This window comes from Pseudophryne corroboree, chromosome 2, assembly GCF_028390025.1.
Source record: "Pseudophryne corroboree isolate aPseCor3 chromosome 2, aPseCor3.hap2, whole genome shotgun sequence".
In the NCBI taxonomy this organism is placed as follows: Eukaryota; Metazoa; Chordata; class Amphibia; order Anura; family Myobatrachidae; genus Pseudophryne; species Pseudophryne corroboree.
The window spans coordinates 623,155,092-623,175,210 of record NC_086445.1 but is presented as its reverse complement, the minus strand read 5'-3'; the positions used below and the strand labels follow the sequence as shown (position 1 = coordinate 623,175,210).

Sequence of the window (20,119 nt, the reverse complement as noted above, 5' to 3'; positions counted from 1 at the left end):
CATGCTGTCGATCTGCCCAAATATAGAAACAGAGAATTTGACAGTTGAGAAGAACCACTTGGCCCATCTAGTTTGCCCCTATCCCAACCATATTGTTACCTCAAACCCTATCTGATCCTTATTTCTTTGTAAGGATATCTAGTCCGTGCATAATTCAGTTGCTCTACTGCAGGGGTGGCCAACCAGTCAGAGGCAAAGAGCCAGAAAAGATCTGTAGTCAAGAGCAAGAGCCACTATCATGCACGCGCCTGTGGCGCGTGCAAATATCAAGGCGTGGCCTAGTTGTCACAAAGCCATACCCCATTGTTATGTGCACACCTTTCGGTATGACGTTTGTAGAAGTATGACCTCATATCATAACCCCGTTTTTCGTCATGTTGTACAGTGCCAGATACATATAATGCCCCAGTATAGTGCCACATACATATAAAAATGGCAAAAAATGGGTGCCCCCACAGTGCCAGATCCATATATGCCCCCACAGTGCCAGATACACATGTCCCCAGTGCCAGATACATATGTCCCCACAGTGCCAGCTATGCCCCACAGTGCCAGATACACATGTCCCCACAGTGCCAGATACACATGTCCCCACAGTGCCAGATATGCCCCCAGTGCCTGCTATGCCCCCAGTGCCAGATATGCCCCCAGTGCAGATACACAAGTCCCCACAGTGCCTGCTATGCCCCCAGTGCCAGATACACATGTCCCCACAGTGCCTGCTATTCTCCCAGTGCCAGATATGCTCCCAGTACCAGATATGCTCCCAGTGCCATATATGCCCAGTGCCTGCTATGCTCCCAGTGCCAGATATGCCCCCAGTGCAGATACACATTTCCCCACAGTGCCTGCTATGCCCCCAGTGCCAGATACACATGTCTCCACAGTGCCTGCTATGCCCCCAGTGCCTGCTCTGCCCCAGTGCCAGATATGCCCCCAGTGCAGATACACATGTCCCCACAGTGCCTGCTATGCCCCCAGTGCCTGCAATGCTTCCAGTGCCTGCTATGCCCCCAGTGCCTGCTATGCCCCCAGTGCCTGCTATGGCCCCAGTGCCTGCTATGGCCCCAGTGCCTGCTATGGCCCCAGTGCCTGCTATGCCCCCAGTGCCAGCTATGCTCCCAGTACAGATATACATGTCCCCACAGTGCTCACCAGCCGCCCGCTCCCTTCCGTTCCGCTCCCCTCCCCGCTCACCGCGCTGCTGCTGCTCCTGCTCTCTCCGGCGGCGGTGTCTCTCTTGAATTAGGCGCCGGTCCATGAGCCAATCAAAGCTTGCGGTCCGGCGGCCAATCAGGAGCCTTAGTTGCCGGTTCGCGAGCTCTGATTGGCTCACGGGCCGGCGCCGAATTGAAGCGAGACACCGCTGCCGGAAAGGTGTGCGTGTGTCTGGGGCTAGGGGCAGCGGTGGCCAGGAGCCGGCCGAGCCGCATGCGGCTGATGAAAGAGCCACATGCGGCTCTAGAGCCGCGGGTTGGCCACCACTGCTCTACTGTTTTAACCTGTACCACGTCTGATGGGAGGCTATTCCACTTGTACATTACCCTTTCTGCTAAGTATTTTTTGCTTAAATTTGATCTGAACCTATCTCCCTCCAGTTTCAGTGCATGTCCTTGTGTTCTAATACTTATATTCCTTTAAAGAATGCTTTCCTCTTGTACCTTGTTAAAACCCTTGATATCTTTGGAAGTTTCTATCATGTGCCCCCTTTCCCTTCTCTGCTCTAAACTATACATATTAAGATCTTTTAGTAGTTTTAGGTAAGTTTTGTGATGTAGGTCATGTACCATTTTAGTTGCCCTTCTTTGTACAGTCTCTAATGTATTAATATCCTTCTGAAGAAATGGCCTCCAGAATTGAACAAAGTATTCTAGATGAGGCAGTACCAATGACTTATACAGTATTACTTCTTTCTTTCTTTCTTTCTTTCTTTCTTTCTTTCTTTCTTTCTTTCTTTCTTTCTTTCTTTCTTTCTTTCTTTCTTTCTTTCTTTCTTTCTTTCTTTCTTTCTCTCTCTCTCTCTCTCTCTCTCTCTCTCTCTCCCTATGCGGCCAAGCATCTGACTTGCCTTCCTCATTGCTTTGTTACTTTGCTGACCTGCCTTTAAGTCACCTGAAATAGTGACTCCTAGATCCCTTTCCTCCTCAGTAGTTTTCAATATAGTGCCATTAATACTTTATCTAGCCTTTGGATTTTTGAGATGCAAGTGCATTTTTGAGCATTTTTTACATTAAACTGTAATTGCCACTCTCTTAAACATTCCTCTAGTCTACCTAGATCATCAATCATTTGTTTTAACCCTCCTGGTGTGTCTGCCTTGTTGCATACTTTAGTGTCAAAAAGGCATACTTTACTTTCAATACCATTTGCAATGTCATCAATAAAGATATTTAAAAGAACTGGTCCAAGTACATATTCCTGAAGTACCCCACTGTTAACATTTCCCTCTTGTGAATGCGCTCCATTTTCTACAACGCTCTGTTTTCTATCCTGCGTCCAAGATCTTGACCATTCAACCATCTAAGTATCCAGTCCCATGCTTTCATGTTTATTTAACAGTCTGCGATTTGGGACAGTGTCAAAAGCTTTACTAAAGTCTAGGTAAGCTTGGTCTATCCCCCCCCCCCCCCCCCCCCTTTATCTATTACTTTTGTCACCTAATCAAAAAAGGCAATAAGATTTGTTTGACATGTTCTCCCGCTACTAAGTCCATTCTGTTTGGATCCTGTAAATTGCTGGATTTGAGACAATATCCAACTCTTTCTTTTAAGAGTGATTCCATCAATTTCCCTATTTTCCCTAGGCTCACTGGTTGGTAGTTGCTTGCCTCTTCCTTGCTTTCACTTTTGTGCAATGTGACTACATTCGCTATTTTCCAGTCCTCTAGAATTACTCCTGTAACTAGTGACTGGTTGAATAATTCTGCTAATGGGGCTAACAGCACTCCTATAAGCTCTTTTAGTTTCCATGGATATATCCCATTTGGGCCGATTGATTTATCCATTTTTAATTTTGAGAGTTCTGTTAGGACCCTCTCCTATGTAAATGTTCTTGTTTCTACCTCATTTTTTCTGAATTTCCCTGCAACTTAACTGTTGCAACTTCCCCTCACTTTCATTAGTGAATACTGAGCAAAAATCATTATTAAGATGATCTGCTATTTCATTGTATACCTTAACAAGACTCCCACTCTGTCTTTAGTCTTATTATTCCGCCTTTGTTTTTCTCATTTCGCCTATGTACCTAAAAAAAGTCTTGCCCCCTTTACCCATTGACTGGGTCATTTTCTCCTCAGCTTGTGCCTTTACACATCTGACTACCTTCTTAGGGGGGTATCTGCGTAGAACCTATGTATTTTGGGGGGAATTATTGTGGATTATGCTTTGCATGTCTGATTCACGTGAAGCATAATTCCTGATAAGTGCTGGTATTGGCGATAAGCTCTGGCTTATTGGAGCTAATTGGATAGCCCCCGTTGAACCAAATTACTGTGGCTAATTGGATACACCCCTTAGTTGTCTTCTGTCTAACAAGATACACCTCTTTGCTCCATTTGTACACAACCACTCCCCTCTACAGGTAGGCAACACCATTTAGGATGTAGAAAATTACAGTACCCTCATTTATTACTCATATTACACTAAATTACGTTTAACGCCAGAGCCTTTAAGTACGCCTTGGAAAGAGTCCTATGATGTGTCTTCCATTCATTTATTCTTCTGATCTAAGAAAGTATTCTCAGAGGATAGTGAAACAAATTGTGTTATTTTTGTGTTGATTTTTTTTGTGGATATTTTTTTCTCTGCTGCGGGGTACACTGGGCTCCACAGGGAATGACATTGGGGGGGGGGGGGGGGGGGTGTAGAGTAGGATCTTGATCCGAGGCACCAACAGGCTAAAAGCTTTGACTGTTCCCAGAATGCATAGCGCCACCTCCTCTATAACCTCGCCTCCATGCACAGGAGATCAGTTTTGTAGTTGGTGCCATGCAATGCAGGCATACAACAGGGGGGCTGCTCCAGCAGCCCTGAGAAGAGCTTTTCAAAGTGAAAAATGAAGACTTCAAGGGCTGCAGCAGAGGCACTGTAAGTGTTAGATGTCAGTCAGACATCTCCTGCTGCAGCTCCATCACCTCCCCCAGCAGCGCTGTACACTCACGCGCCCTGGTTGCCGGGTACCTACAGCGGAGGCTCCGGTTCCTCTTTGTCAGTCACACACACCACTGCTGCCCTTCTGGATCGCGGGGCCGCACACAGGGAGGAGGTAAGAGGGTCCCCCAGGCGGGACCTGCGGAAAATCCCGATCCGGCGTGGGAGGCGGGACGCGCGCGCTGGAGTGGACACTATGGCAGTACAGGGTCCCCACTAGACCACCAGGGAAAGGGCACAGGTCGGTTTTATTAAAAAACTTTTATTATACAGCCCACAGTACCCGGTGGTGAAGTCCAGCAGGGGGATAAGGTTTTGACCTAGAGTAAATGTTCCTGCCCTAGAGCTGCATCTCTCTCCCTGTCAGCATTTGGGCGCCATTAGGACAAGCTGAGGTGATCCTGGGACTGTTTGGGCAAATCCTCCTCTGTAAAGCTGCCTGCATGTCAGCGCTGTGCATTTTAAAGGACACTTAAGTATTCTACATGTCTGTTGACAGTGTTAGTTAAGAAAGAGTGCATTTAGTCAGGGTTATTTAGTACAAGTACCCTGTGATATACATCCAGTATTTACTGTGCATTGTTATATCTATTGTCTGTATAGCTATACTTAGTATTACTCTGTATTGCTAGTCCAGTGCAGTTTTATTGCATGTCATAATTTCTGCACTGTTTATTGTGACTCTATGTGTGTGCATATAGCTGAATTGTGACCTCCATTTTGTGTATCTCACTCAGATTGCTATCCCTATATTCTATAACCTAATGGGACTACGTGCGTCAGGGTTATTATCTAATATAGGTGTTTTCTAGAGGTGAATATCACCCCAACTCTCGGTGCAGATAAAGGAATATATACTTAATTGAACATCAGCTGCACACACTAAAGGATTAGCAAAATCCCCAGGGCACAAAGACAAAGAAAAAAATATATAGTATGATGCGCTTGATGTACTATATAGAATATATAATATATACGCATCTGCTTTTACTCAAAATTTAGCACTCATAGAACTTGCTTTAAAAATAAAATATTGTATTTTAATTAATACCACATATAAATTGTAGCATAAACTTCAAAGAATAAATTAATATATTCAGGACATACTGATAAAAACACACCGGAAGTCCTTTTGAATTGTAGAGTGGATAGCAACAATGTATCTTTATAAATGCTAAACAGACCGGTCTGGTCTGTTACATGAAGTGCATCAAACTGCAACAGTAACTGGTTGCCTGTAGGAATTAAATAGAGTTTCTCCATTCCTCCTGCCACTGGCGTCCCAGTGCAGAGGATTAATGCTGTGTTTATAATTACCCGAACCAGCGGGAATGTCCAGTGGTACAGCTCGAATGCTTGGAGAAATATCCTTAAGGCATAAAGTCACAACGTTCACCGCCGGCACTATTCGTTGTACAGAATCCTGTCTTTGTCCTGGCGGGCTGGTGTAAGCGCTCCAACTGCCGCTTAAGGTGTGATCGCTGACACTGGCACTTGTACAGGTGCTTCTGTCAGTGTGTGAATCTAAGCAGGGGGATGACGTCAACGCGTTTCGTCCCTTCAGGGCTCGGGACTTCCTCAAGACTATCTGTTTAGCATTTATAAAGATACAGGGGTATATGCAATTGCCGGCGAATCGCGGCAATTTTTCGCCCGTTTTTTAATTCGACACAATTCGACCGTCGAATTCCGGCAAGTGGGTGCCGGAATTCAACATATTCAATAAAAAACGGATTCGACAGTCCCGCTGTCGAAAAACGGCCGATTTGACGGATTTTGATCCGATTTTTAAAAAACGGGAAAAAACCCGAAAAAAAATTGCGTGGGGTCCCCCCTCCAAAGCATAGCCAGCCTCGGGCTCTTCGAGCCGGTCCTGGTTCTAAAAATCCGGGGGAAAAACTGACAGGGGATCCCCCGTATTTTTAAAACCAGCACCGGGCTCTGCGCCTGGTGCTGGTGCAAAAAATACGGGGGACAAAAAGAGTAGGGGTCCCCCGTATTTTTTACACCAGCATCGGGCTCCACTAGCTGGACAGATAATGCCACAGCCGGGGGTCACTTTTATACAGCGCCCTGCGGCCGTGGAATTAAATATCCAACTAGTCACCCCTGGCCGGGGTACCCTGGGGGAGTGGGGACCCCTTCAATCAAGGGGTCCCCCCCCCCAGCCACCCAAGGGCCAGGGGTGAAGCCCGAGGCTGTCACCCCCCATCCAAGGGCTGCGGATGGGGGGCTGATAGCCTTGAGAAAATTGAAAGAATATAGTTTTTTCCAGTAGTACTACAAGTCCCAGCAAGCCTCCCCCGCAAGCTGGTACTTGGAGAACCACAAGTACCAGCATGCGGGAGAAAAACGGGCCCGCTGGTACCTGTAGTTCTACTGAAAAAAAAATACCCAAATAAAAACAGGAAACGCACACTGTGAAAGTAAAACTTTATTTCACACCTGCTGACACACACATACTTACCTATGTTGACCCGCCGACTGCCACGCCCCCCTCGTAACTGAAGAATCCGGGGTACCTGTGAAAAAAATTATACTCACCTGATCCAGTGTCCAGATTATAATCCACGTACTTGGCAAGAAAAAAAAAACGAACACCCGGACAAGGCGGACTGAAAGGGGTCCCATGTTTACACATGGGACCCCTTTCCCCGAATACAGAGACCCCCCCCCCCCCGTGACTCCTGTCACAGAAAGGTCTCTTCAGCCAATCAGGAAGCGCTACTTCGTGGCACTCACCTGATTGGCTCTGCGCGTCTAAGCTCAGACGCGCATTGCACAGCTCCCTCCATTACTTTCAATGGTGGGAACTTTGCGGTCAGCGGTGGGGTCACCCGCGGTCAGCCGCTGACCGCGGGTAACCCCACCACTGTCCGCAAAGTTCCCACCATTGAAACTAATGGAGGGAGCTGTGCGATGCGTTGTCTGAGTTCAGACGCGCATACAGCCAATCAGGAGAGTGCCACGAAGTGGCGCTTCCTGATTGGCTGAAGAGACCTTTCTGTGACAGGAGTCACGGGGGGGTCTCTGTATTCGGGGAAAGGGGTCCCATGTGTAAACATGGGACCCCTTTCAGTCCGCCTGGTCCGGGTGTTCGTTTTTTTTTTTTTTTTGCCAAGTACGTGGATTATAATAAAAGACCACAGGACACTGGATCAGGTGAGTATAATTTTATTTTCAGGTACACGTGGATTCTACTTGGACAAGTGGACAGAGGTCGGCGTGTGAACATAGGTAAGTATGTGTGTGTGTCGACATGTGTGAAATAAAGTTTTACTCTCACGGTGTGCGTGTCCTGTTTTTATTTGGGTATTTTTTTTCCAGTAGAACTACAGGTACCAGCGGGCCCGTTTTTCTCCCGCATGCTGGTACTTGTGGTTCTCCAAGTACCAGCTTGCGGGGGAGGCTTGCTGGGACTTGTAGTACTACTGGGAAAACAATATTCTTTCAATTTTCTCAAGGCTATCAGCCCCCCATCCGCAGCCCTTGGATGGGGGGACAGCCTCTGGCTTCACCCCTGGCCCTTGGGTGGCTGGGGGGGGGGACCCCTTGATTGAAGGGGTCCCCACTCCCCCAGGGTACCCCGGCCAGGGGTGACTAGTTGGATATTTAATGCCACGGCCGCAGGGCGCTGTATAAAAGTGACCCCCGGCTGTGGCATTAAAAAGTGACCCCTGCGGCTAGTGGAGCCCGATGCTGGTGTAAAAAATACGGGGGACCCCTACGCTTTTTGTCCCCCGTATTTTTTGCACCAGCACCAGGCGCAGAACCCGGTGCTGGTTTTAAAAATACGGGGGATCCCTTGTCATTTCCCCCCCCCCCCCCGAATTTTTAGAACCAGGACCGGCTCGAAGAGCCCGAGGCTGGTTATGCTTAGGAGGGGGGACCCCACGCAATTTTTTTTCTGATTTTTACCATTCCATTTAAAAAAAAATTATTATATTTTAAAAAATATATAAATAATACTTGTGCCTCCAAAATAGACAAACCAAGTACCTAATCCCTTCTAATATAAATAGATATGCTATTACCAATAAAAAAAAACACAAAAAAAACATGTTTTTAAATTTTTTTATTAGATTCCGCCACCAAAGTGTGGCGGATTGAAAATGACGAATTTACTGTCTAAAAGCACTGTTGTCGAATTTCCAAACTTCAATTGAATATACTTTTGTCGAATTGCCGCATTTGTACCATTGCAGAAATGTCGAATTTGACAAATGTCGAATTTCAAAAAGTCGAATTTGGAAAGTCCGTTTTTTTGCCAAAAAGTACTGAATTGCATTGTCGATTTATTTTTTTTGACAAAAATGTCCCGTTTTTCGACATTTTCGGGAATTCGCCGGCAATTGCATATACCCCACAGTGTTGCTATCCACTCTACAATTCAAAAGGACTTCCAGTGTGTTTTTATCAGTGTGTCTGTCCTGAATATATTAATTTATTCTTTTAAGTTTATGCTACAATTTATATGTGGTATTTTTGTGGTGTTAATTAAAATACAATATTTTATTTTTAAAGCAAGTTCTATGAGTGATAATTTTTTAGTAAAAGCAGACGCTTATATATATAATAGTATATATTATATATTCTATAGTACATCAAGCGCATTTTACTATATATTTTTTTCTTAATATAGGTGTTTCACAAGATATACTTATTGTGTATTTTTCTCTGTGAATTTTAGTCACCATGTACCTCTTGAATTATCTGTTTGTGCACATACACTACACAGGGCGTTCTTGTCAGGAATTGTGCTGCTGTTATTGTACTGGGTTGCCTCGCATTGAGGTTTCAGATATGTCAGCTACAAGGGGCGACGGAGCTGGGGCTGATCCCACATTGCGTGGTGGTGGTGGTGATGCTGCAGACACATTTGAGGAGAATATAGCGGCTGCCATGGGCAGATCAACTGTCCTCTCAGTTACAGCAATTGAACCAATCTCTGACTAAACAGAAATCTAACCCTCGCCCGCCCAAGACCACGGGGTCCTCTAAGCAGGCTATTACTCCCTCACAATCCACCATTGTCCCGGACACCTCGTCTGATGAGGATGGCGTATATACAGACCCCACAGATTCTGATCCTGATGCTTCTGATGGGGAATCTGTTTCACAGGTGGATGTTCCTAACTTGTTGGAGGCTATCAGGCTAATTCTTCAAATTACTGATGACCCAGAGCCGGATGCTGCTCCTAAGAAACCGGACAGTTTTAAACGTCAGAAAGTGGTTAAACAAGTTTTACCTCATTCTTACCATTTAGTTGACATACGTCAGGAATCCTGGGAAATTCCAGGAAAGAAATTCACGCCTCACAGGAAGATGCTGGCTCGCTATCCCCTCGCAGCTAAGTAAAAATTGTGAGACACCCCCGCCAGTGGATTCGCAGGTGGCGCGGCTGGTGGTATCCTCTGCTCTGCCTGTAACTACCGTCACGTCTCTGAAAGAACCAACGGATAAGCGTGTGGAGGGTTGTTTAAAGGCGATTTACACCCTAGCAGGTGCTGTGCATCGACCCACCATTGCAGCGACTTGGGCTGCAGAGGCTATTGAAGCGTGGGCTCAGGAGTTGGAAGCTGAGATGTCTTCCAACGCTTCTGATCATTCTAGACAATGTCTATCGTATACTGTCACAGCTTCTCATTACGTTAAGGAGGCGGCTTCTGATGCTGGTATTCTGGCGGCCAAGGCTTCTACTATGTCCATACTGGCTCGCCGGATTCTCTGGCTGCGGTCCTGGTCCGTGGATCTAGACTCTAAGAAAACCCTGGAGGTGCTCCCTTTTAAGGGAGACATTCTTTTTGGAGAAGACCTCAACAAGATAGTGGCTGACTTAGCTTCTGCTAAAACAGCATGTCTTCCTAGTACTGCTCCTTCGGTACCGAAGGCTAAGAGTACTTCCTTTCGCTCCTTTCGTCCTTCAGGGAAAGCAAAGGGTCAGGCGTACCAGAAACAGGCTCACATTTCCAAACCTACTAAGCCCAAACCCAAACGGGCCTGGGCTGCCCGTAAGCCTGCTTCCAAGACTGACAAACCTGCCGCATAATGGGGCGGGCCTCCCTCTGGGGGATCCCAGGGTGGGGGGCCGACTTCTAGGGTATACCCAGTAATGGTTGAAGACCACTTCCGATGCCTGGGTACGTGAAGTCGTCACTCGAGTTTACGCCATATGCTTCAAAAATCGTCCCCCTCATCGATTTTGCCTGACAGACGTCCCTTCGGATCAGGTGAAGGCAAAAACTCTTCAGTCGGTGGTACAGTCCCTCCTGGACACAGGAGTGGTAGTACAGGTGCCTCTGGCTCAGAGAGGCAAGGGGTACTATTCACCGCTTTTCCTAGTCCTGAAACAGAATGGATCCTCCCGGCCCATTCTCAACCTCAAGTCCTTGAACAAATTTGTGAGGGTCTCCAAGTTTCGTATGGAAACTCTTCGCTCTATTGTTCTGGCCTTGGAACCTGGGGATTATATGGTCTCTCTGGACATACAGGATGCTTACCTGCATATTCCTATTGCAATGTCGCATCAGCAATACCTGAGGTTTGCGGTTGGCAACCTCCATTACCAGTTTCGGGTGTTACCTTTTGGTTTGACCACGGCTCCGCGAGTCTTCACCAAGGTCATGGCGGTGATGACGGCTGTACTCCGCCGTCAAGGGGTCAGGATCCTACCGTACCTGGACGACTTGTTGATCTTGGCAAATTCCCCAGAAATTCTCCTACGCCATCTGGATCCGACTATCCAGTTTCTGAAAGCCCACAGGTGGCTCATCAACTGGAAGAAATCTTCCCTGGTCCCTGCTCAGACCATGGTGCACCTGGGGGCATTGTTGGACACTCACAACCAGCGGTTGTTCTTGTCTCAGGAGAAAGTCCTGAAGCATCAGTATTCGATGCTTCCTATCTCATCCGCAAGTGTCGATACATACGGCGATGCAAGTGCTAGGTCTCATGGTGTCGGCTTTCGACATGGTGGAGTACGCTCAATTCCATTCCTGCCCTCTACAGAAGCTGATTCTTGCCAAGTGGAGCGGCCTGCCTCACCGGATCAGGTCTCAAATGATCTCCTTGTCTACGGAGGTCTGTCTGTCACTGAGCTGGTGGCTTCAGGATCAACGATTGAGCAGGGGTCGTCCCTTCTGGATCTCCAACTGGGTTCTTCTGACGACGGATGCCAGTCTGAGAGGTTGGGGTGTGGTGTTGGAGCAACACTCCCTTCAGAGTCGGTGGACCAAGGAGGAGTCTTTCCTCCCGATAAACATTCTGGAGTTGCAGGCAGTGTTCAACTCATTGAACTTGACCCAGTATTTAATATAACGGAGACCTGTTCAAGTACAGTCGGACAACGCCAACACGGTGGCGTACATCAATCAACAAGACGGCACTCAAAGCCGCATGGCAATGAGGGAAGTATCACAGATCCTTCAGTGGGCGGAACGCCATCTGCCAGCCATATCGGCAGTATTTATTCCGGGGGTTTTAAACTGGGAAGCGGACTTTCTCAGTCATCAGGACGTACATGCTGGAGAATGGAGCCTCCATCCAGAAGTGTTTCAACTCCTCGTGGACAGGTGGGGCCTTCCAGATGTGGACCTGATGGCGTCTCGACACAATCACAAGGTTCCGGTCTTTGGAGCAAGGACAAAGGATCCTCAAGCAGGGTTCGTGGACGCACTGGCAATTCCATGGAACTTTCAGCTGCCATACGTGTTCCCTCCGGTGTCACTACTGCCCAGAGTAATAAGGAAGTTCAAGCAAGAAGGACGAATCCTACTTCTGATCGCTCCCTCGTGGCCCAGATGGCATTGGTTCTCAGACCCTCAGGGTCTCTCGATAGAGTGTCCCCTTCTACTTCCACAGCGCCCAGATCTCCTCATTCAGGGCCGTTGTGTATATCAGGATTTAACCCGGTTGGCTTTGACGGCGTGGCTCTTGAAGCTTCCGTCTCGAGGGCCAAAGGATTTTCTGAGGCGGTCTTTCAAGTTCATGTTGAAGGCCCGGAAACCGGCTTCTGCTCGGATTTACCATAGGGTCTGGAATTCTTACTTTGCTTGGTGTGCATCTAACAATTATGACGCTTACAAGTTTAGTACGGCCAAACTTTTGGCCTTTCTACATCAGGGCCTGGACTTGGGCCTTCGTCTGGCCTCCATCAAGGTTCATATTTCTACCTTGTCGGTTTGGTTCAGAGAAAAATTGCGACCTTACCATACGTTCACTTAGGGTGTGTTGCGGATTCAACCTCCTTATGTCCCGCCTGTGGCTCCTTGGGACTTGTCGGTGGTTCTGGAGGCGTTGCAAGGGTCTCCGTTTGAGCCTCTTGAATCTGCAGGCCTTAAGTGGCTTTCTCTTAAGGTAGTGTTTCTGCTGGCTATTGCCTCTGCTTGACGGGTAAGTTGGATTTTGGTGCCTTGTCTTGTAGGTCACCATATCTGATTTTTCACCGTGATCGGGTGGTTCTTAGAACACGTCCCTGGTATTTACCTAAGGTGGTGTCTTCTTTCCACCTTAATCAGGAGATTGTGGTTCCGGCCTTTGCCTCTCCTGAATTGTCTTCCAAAGAACGGTCTTTGGATGTGGTACGGGCTCTCCGTATCTATGTGAAGAGAACTGCTTCCCTTCGGAAGTCGGATTCTCTCTTTGTACTGTTTGGTTTTCACAAACGTGGCTGGCCTGCTCACAAGCAGACCCTGGCCAGATGGATTAGAATGGTGATTGCACATGCTTATGTACAGGCTGGCCTTCCAGCTCCTGCTACCATTAAGGCCCATTCTACTCGGTCTGTTGGACCTTCTTGGGCGGCCCGCCGTGGTGCGACCCTTGAACAATTGTGCATGGCGGCTACGTGGTCCTCAGTGAACATGTTCATAAGGTTCTATGCCTTCGACACTTCCGCCTCCCAGGATGCTTCCTTTGGACGCTGGGTTCTTGTGCCCGCTACAGTGCGTCCCCTCCCATAAGGAACTGCTTTAGGACATCCCCAATGTCATGCCCTGTGGAGCCCAGTGTACCCCGCAGCAGAAAACGAGATTTATGGTAAGAACTTACCGTTGTTAAATCTCTTTCTGCGAGGTACACCTGGCTCCACAGGGCGCCCATACTGATGCACTTAGCTTCTTTGGGTTGGTAAGGCATTAGCCGCTGACACCTTCTCCTGTCGTGAGAATGTGGTGGTTGTGTCTACTAACAGTTGACTGTTTTGCCTGCTACTGCATTGGACTGGTTAACAAAAACTGGGCTCCTGTGCACAGAGGCTGGGTTATAGAGGAGGCGGCGCTATGCATTCTGGGAACAGTCAAAGCTTTTAGCCTGTTGGTGCCTCAGATCAAGATCCTACTCTACACCCCCCCCCCCCCCCCCCCCCCAATGTCATTCCCTGTGGAGCCCAGTGTACCTCGCAGAAAGAGATCTAACAACGGTAAGTTCTTACCATAAATCTCGTTTTTTTTTGTAAATTAAACGTAATATTTTGTATTATTATTTGCACTCCCTTTGTTTACTTCTATTTGCCTGATTTTTCCCCACATTTTCAAGTATGTGGAAAGTTATATAGCATGTGAACCTTATAAAAAGAAACCAACATACCTACCTTTGTGAGTGACTGATTTTTTCCCCAACAGATAATACAACAAGCAGGACAGGTGTGGTTTCCAGATTCTGCCTTCAAAACTGCACAAGCAATCAAGGACTTCAACAGGGAAGGGCTCCCGATTATGGTGTTTGCCAACTGGAGAGGTTTTTCTGGCGGAATGAAAGGTAATAGTGCTTATGCACAGTGAACGCTATGACACCCTTTTTTACATAATGATACACACTTACAGACAATGGAATAGTACACAATTAAATTTAAGGACAAAGGCTCATTTAAGTGGCAACATGATGTGACTAGAACACACAAGGCAACTGTGCTGATTAATTTGAAAAACTTTTCTATCTGTGTGCGATAGAGTCTATGACGCTGCATAAGAAAATGCTGCGATGCAGCAGCCGTGGCTGTTTCCATACCAGGTTCCGTTGTGCTCCATATACAGACTCAGTCTGAAGTGTTGCATATCAAATTAATCAGTATAATCTACCAGTGTGTTCTAGCTGCATCGCACTGCGACCAAGGCGCATTTGTGGGGGAAAAAATTGCCAGCGCTAGCAAAGTTGACATCTGCCTTGCACAGAGGTCTTTACTGTCAGGACAACCATTTGAAATCAGACATATATAATACTTGGACATCATTAGCTGCAGTGCAGTTAGCTGCATGCCTGAATAACAACAAATGCTGAATTGATTCCAATGTGACCATGATCATGTGCCTTGTTTGAAGTGTATCCCAGAAAGAGTAACTGTAAATAACTACCTTCCATAAGGTTGAATAGAGCAGTGTGTAACACTCTGATGTCAACCTGACCCATTTCATCCAGGACATATTTATCTGATCCTGACTTTAGCATCGACTTTCTGACTACATTTACATTTGTGCATATAAAACTAACCATTTACATTTATTAGTTGCACCCAGGTTAATTTAGTCAGAATGTGAGCAAAATCTGAAAGCAGGCACATAGTGTAGCTCTTGGATGAAGTGAATAAGGTTTATGTCTATATAAAAGCTGTGCATCATAAGCATGCACTGGACTGTACAATGATTGAATAGTTTTCTGAGAGCTGTCAATTGTATCCTGTCTATGTGGAGAGGAAAACATTTCAAATTGTTTTTGTTTTATGAATTGTAGAACGGTAAAACGTTTTGCTGTGGTTTTGAGCTACACTGCTAGTTGACAATGTACATATGCAATACAAGTCAGTGACATGAAACTTTAGATACAGTATGCCATAATCAATTAAATTTGGTTGCAAAAGTACAGTAATCCATTGTTTCCACTTTTAACAGCTGTTATGACAATCAGCAGAAATTGATTGTTCTCTTAGTTTAATGAAATTTGATGAGCATTAATTAAATTTACATTACTGCAATTTTAGTTAGTTTACATTTTTATGGTTGGATTTGTGTCAGTGGGAGGACCAATCAGAAGTTGCAGCCTTCATGATTAAGGTTTTTATTGGTCCTCCTGCTCACACCCCACTTCAGCAGTGTCACACAATCCTGGTGTCAGTTCAGGTATGGAGTTCCAGTAAGAATGGCTGCAGGGAGCAGCCTCCGTGGCTCCAGTTACTTACACCCTGGTAAGGAGGATTTCTCAGCCTGTATTTGAGTGCTGCTTTAAGCTTGCATTGTATTGTATAGTTTGAATTAAGAGAAAATTTGTGCTAGTGTTGTACATATCCTGTTGTGCCTGTGCTGAGTTTTTTTAGAAGGTTTGAATAAGCGCGGTAAGGGAGTACATCTCAGTCTGTATAGGGTTGGGACATGTCTCTGTATTGTGTCTTTCCATGCTGAGATGGGTGGAACAGGGGAGAGAAGTGTTGGGCTTGTGTATTCATATTGCAGAAAAGGTGTGCATATTGCGCCACGAAGTTGATGGAAGAAGCAGCATATGCAAAAAAAATTCTACTGCTGAATGCTGCTATCCCGGGCTAATAGTGGCACATTTTGGAAGACTGAAATGGGTTATTCCAAATTCCCTTGTAGGTTAATGTAGTGTTTTTGTTTATTCGTACAAACATTTTTCCCTGACACACTGTATCATTCCTAGTCCACCTTTAAATCGTTGATTATGCTGAAGCTAGAAGTCATATCGGGCATACACACCCGCTGACTGGCTCACGATATATCAACCTTTCACTGGTGGTGTGCAGGAGGCAACTGCATGCATGAGGCTTGAGAGCAAACTGGAACAAGCACAAACATGGCCGCAGGATGCAGACTGCAAACTGGTGTTTGGAGGAAACGCTGATTATAGCAGGAGCATATGGTAACTTCCAGCTGAAGAATGGAGAGCTCTGATACAGGCTGAACCACAAGAACTAAGCACTTATGTAACAAATGCAGATAATGATTTCAGAGGCTGGAGCTCAGGAATCTGGGAACCTCTTTTGTCACAGGGAACAATGAGTTTCAGAACTTTTTGAACTGGCAATGAACAGATGTCAGAGAACAGTTTATATAGGAAGCTTCAGAATACGATTGGATGTGAAAGTCATGTGCAGCATAAAGATGCTGTGAATGGATCAGTCTTTCTCAGCTGACTTCAGGCAACATGGCTGCGCCCATGCAGTGCCGGTCCAATGTTACAAGGAATGACTGGGTAGCGGGTATGCATCAGTCAGTAAATCGGCAGTGCCTGGATTAAATCTTCAGGTTAAGTACTGGATTTATGACCACTGCAAAAGATTAGAAGAGAAATGGTAGAGGTCTTTCGTGTATCCATTTTGTCCATGTTAGAAGATAAATGGTAGGGGTCTTATGTGTATCCATTTTGTCCTCGTTAACTGTAGTTTCTCTAACGTCCTAAGTGGATGCTGGGGACTCCGTAAGGACCATGGGGAATAGCGGCTCCGCAGGAGACTGGGCACATCTAAAGAAAGCTTTAGGACTATCTGGTGTGCACTAGCTCCTCCCCCTATGACCCTCCTCCAAGCCTCAGTTAGATCTCTGTGCCCGAACGAGAAGGGTGCACACTAGGGGCTCTCCTGAGCTTCTTAGTGAAAGTTTTAGTTTAGGTTTTTTATTTTCAGTGAGACCTGCTGGCAACAGGCTCACTGCATCGAGGGACTAAGGGGAGAAGAAGCGAACTCACCTGCGTGCAGAGTGGATTGGGCTTCTTAGGCTACTGGACATTAGCTCCAGAGGGACGATCACAGGCCCAGCTTGGATGGGTCCCAGAGCCGCGGCGCCGGCCCCCTTACAGAGCCAGAAGGCAGAAGAGGTCCGGAAAATCGGCGGCAGAAGACGTCCTGTCTTCAACAAGGTAGCGCACAGCACTGCAGCTGTGCGCCATTGCTCTCAGCACACTTCACACTTCGGTCACTGAGGGTGCAGGGCGCTGGGGGGGGGGCGCCCTGAGACGAAATAAAAACACCTTGGATGGCAAAAAAATGCATCACATATAGCTCCTGGGCTATATGGATGCATTTAACCCCTGCCAGAATACATAGAAAAACGGGTGATAAGGCCGGCGATAAGGGGGCGGAGCCTATCTCCTCAGCACACTGGCGCCATTTTCCCTCACAGCTCCGTTGGAGGGAAGCTCCCTGGCTCTCCCCTGCAGTCACTACACTACAGAAAGGGTTAAAAAAGAGAGGGGGGCACTAATTAGGCGCAGTATTAACTATACAGCAGCTATAAGGGGAAAAACACTTATATAAGGTTATCCCTGTATACATATATATAGCGCTCTGGTGTGTGCTGGCAAACTCTCCCTCTGTCTCCCCAAAGGGCTAGTGGGGTCCTGTCCTCTATCAGAGCATTCCCTGTGTGTGTGCTGTATGTCGGTACTTTTGTGTCGACATGTATGAGGAGAAAAATTATGTGGAGACGGAGCAGATTGCCTGTAATAGTGATGTCACCCCCTAGGGGGTCAACACCTGAGTGGATGAACTGTTGGAAGGAATTACATGACAGTGTCAGCTCTGTATAAAAGACAGTGGTTGACATGAGACAGCCGGCTACTCAGCTTGTGCCTGTCCAGACGTCTCATAGGCCGTCAGGGGCTCTAAAGCGCCCGTTACCTCAGATGACAGATATAGACGCCGACACGGATACTGACTCCAGTGTCGACGGTGAAGAGACGAATGTGACTTCCAGTAGGGCCACACGTTACATGATTGAGGCAATGAAAAATGTTTTACACATTTCTGATAATACGAGTACCACCAAAAAAGGGGTATTATGTTCGGTGAGGAAAAACTACCTGTAGTTTTCCTGAATCTGAGAAATTAAATGAGGTTTGTGATGATGCGTGGGTTTCCCCCGATAACAACTGATAATTTCTAAAATGTTATTGGCATTATATCCTTTCCCGCCAGAGGTTAGGGTGCGTTGGGAAACACCCCCTATGGTGGATAAAGCGCTCACACGCTTGTAAGGGCTCTACCTTCGCCTGAGATGGCCGCCCTTAAGGATCCTGCTGATAGAAAGCAGGAGGGTATCCTAAAAGGTATTTACACACATACTGGTGTTATACTGTGACCAGCAATCGCCTCAGCCTGGATGTGCAGTGCTGGGTTGGCGTGGTCGGATTCCCTGACTGAAAATATTGATACCCTAGATAGGGACAGTATATTTTTGCCTATAGAGCATTTAAAAGATGCATTTCTATATATGCGTGATGCACAGCGGAATATTTGCCGACTGGCATCAAGTCTAAGCGCGTTGTCCATTTCTACCAGTAGAGGGTTATGGACACGTCAGTGGTCAGGTGATGCGTATTCCAAACAGCATTTGGAAGTATTGCTTTATTAAGGGGAGGAGTTATTTGGGGTCGGTCTTTCAGACCTGGTGGCCACGGCAACAGCTGGGAATTCCACGTTTGTACCCCAGGTCGCCTCTCAACATGAGAAGACGCCGTATTATCAGGCGCAGTCTTTTCGTGGACAAGCGGGCAAAAGGTTCCTCATTTCTGCCCCGTGACAGAGGGAGAGGAAAAAGGCTGCAGAAATCAGCCAGTTCCCAGGAACAGAAACCCTCTCCCGCCTCTGCCAAGCCCTCAGTATACGCTGGGGCTTTACAAGCAGAATCAGGCACGGTGGGGGGCCCGTCTCAATGAATTTCAGCGCGCAGTGGGCTCACTCGCAAGTAGACCCCTGGATCCTTCAGGTGATATCTCAGGGGTACAAATTAGAATTCGAGACGTCTCCCCCTCGCCGTTTCCTAAAGTCGGCTTTACCGATGTCTCCTTCTGACAGGGAGACAGTTTTGGAAGCCATTCACAAGCTGTATTCCCAGCAGGTGATAATCAAGATACCCCTCCTGCAACAGGGAACGGGGTATTATTCCACACTGTTGTGGTACCGAAGCCGGACGGCTCGCTGAGACCGATTCTAAATCTAAAATCTTTGAACACTTACATACAGAGGTTCAAATTCAAGATTGAGTCACTCAGAGCAGTGATTGCGAACCTGGAAGAAGGGGACTACATGATGTCTCGGGACATCAAGGATGCTTACCTTCATGTCAAAATTTACCCTTCTCACCAAGGGTACCTCAGGTTTATGGTACAGAACTGTCACTATCAGTTCAGACGCTGCCGTATGGATGGTCCACGGCACCCCGGGTCTTTACCAAGGTAATGGCCGAAATGATGATATTCCTTCGAAGGAAGTGAATTTTAGTTATCCCTTACTTGGACAATTCCCTGATAAGGGTAAGATCCAGGGAACAGTTGGAGGTCGGTGTAGCACTATCTCAGGTAGTGTTGCGGCAGCACGATTGGATTCTCAATATTCCAAAATCGCACCTGGTTCCGACGACGTGTCTTCTGTTCCTAGGGATGATCCTGGACACAGTCCAGAAAAAGGTGTTTCTCCCGGAGGAGAAAGCCAGGGAGTTATCCGAGCTAGTCAGGAACCTCCTAAAACCGATCAAGTCTCAGTGCATCAATGCACAAGGGTTCTGGGTAAAATGGTGGCTTCCTACGAAGCAATCCCATTCGACAGATTCCACGCAAGAACTTTCCAGTGGGACCTGCTGGACAAATGGTCCGGGTCGCATCTTCAGATGCATCAGCGGATAACCCTGTCACCAAGGACAAGGGTGTCCCTCCTGTGGTGGTTGCAGAGTGCTCATCTTCTAGAGGGCCGCAGATTAGGCATTCAGGACTGGGTCCTGGTGACCACGGATGCCAGCCTGCGAGGCTGGGGAGCAGTCACACAGGGAAGGAATATCCAGGGCTTATGGTCAAGCCTGGAGACATCACTTCACATAAATATCCTGAAGCTAAGGGACATTTACAATGCTCTAAGCTTAGCAAGACCTCTGCTTCAAGGTCAGCCGGTGTTGATCCAGTCGGACAACATCACGGCAGTCACCCACGTAAACAGACAGGGTGGCACAAGAAGCAGGAGGGCAATGGCAGAAGC

General features: G+C 47.0%; 1 protein-coding gene across 1 annotated transcript in view; it reads left to right on the top strand.

The window, feature by feature from the left end:
• ACACA (acetyl-CoA carboxylase alpha) overlaps positions 1-20,119 on the top strand; it is an 848,870-nt gene that overhangs the window by 659,420 nt on the left and 169,331 nt on the right. The window contains exon 45 of the mRNA XM_063951842.1: positions 13,770-13,905. Coding sequence (XP_063807912.1) covers positions 13,770-13,905 — 136 coding nt within the window. The remainder of the gene's footprint in view (positions 1-13,769; positions 13,906-20,119) is intronic.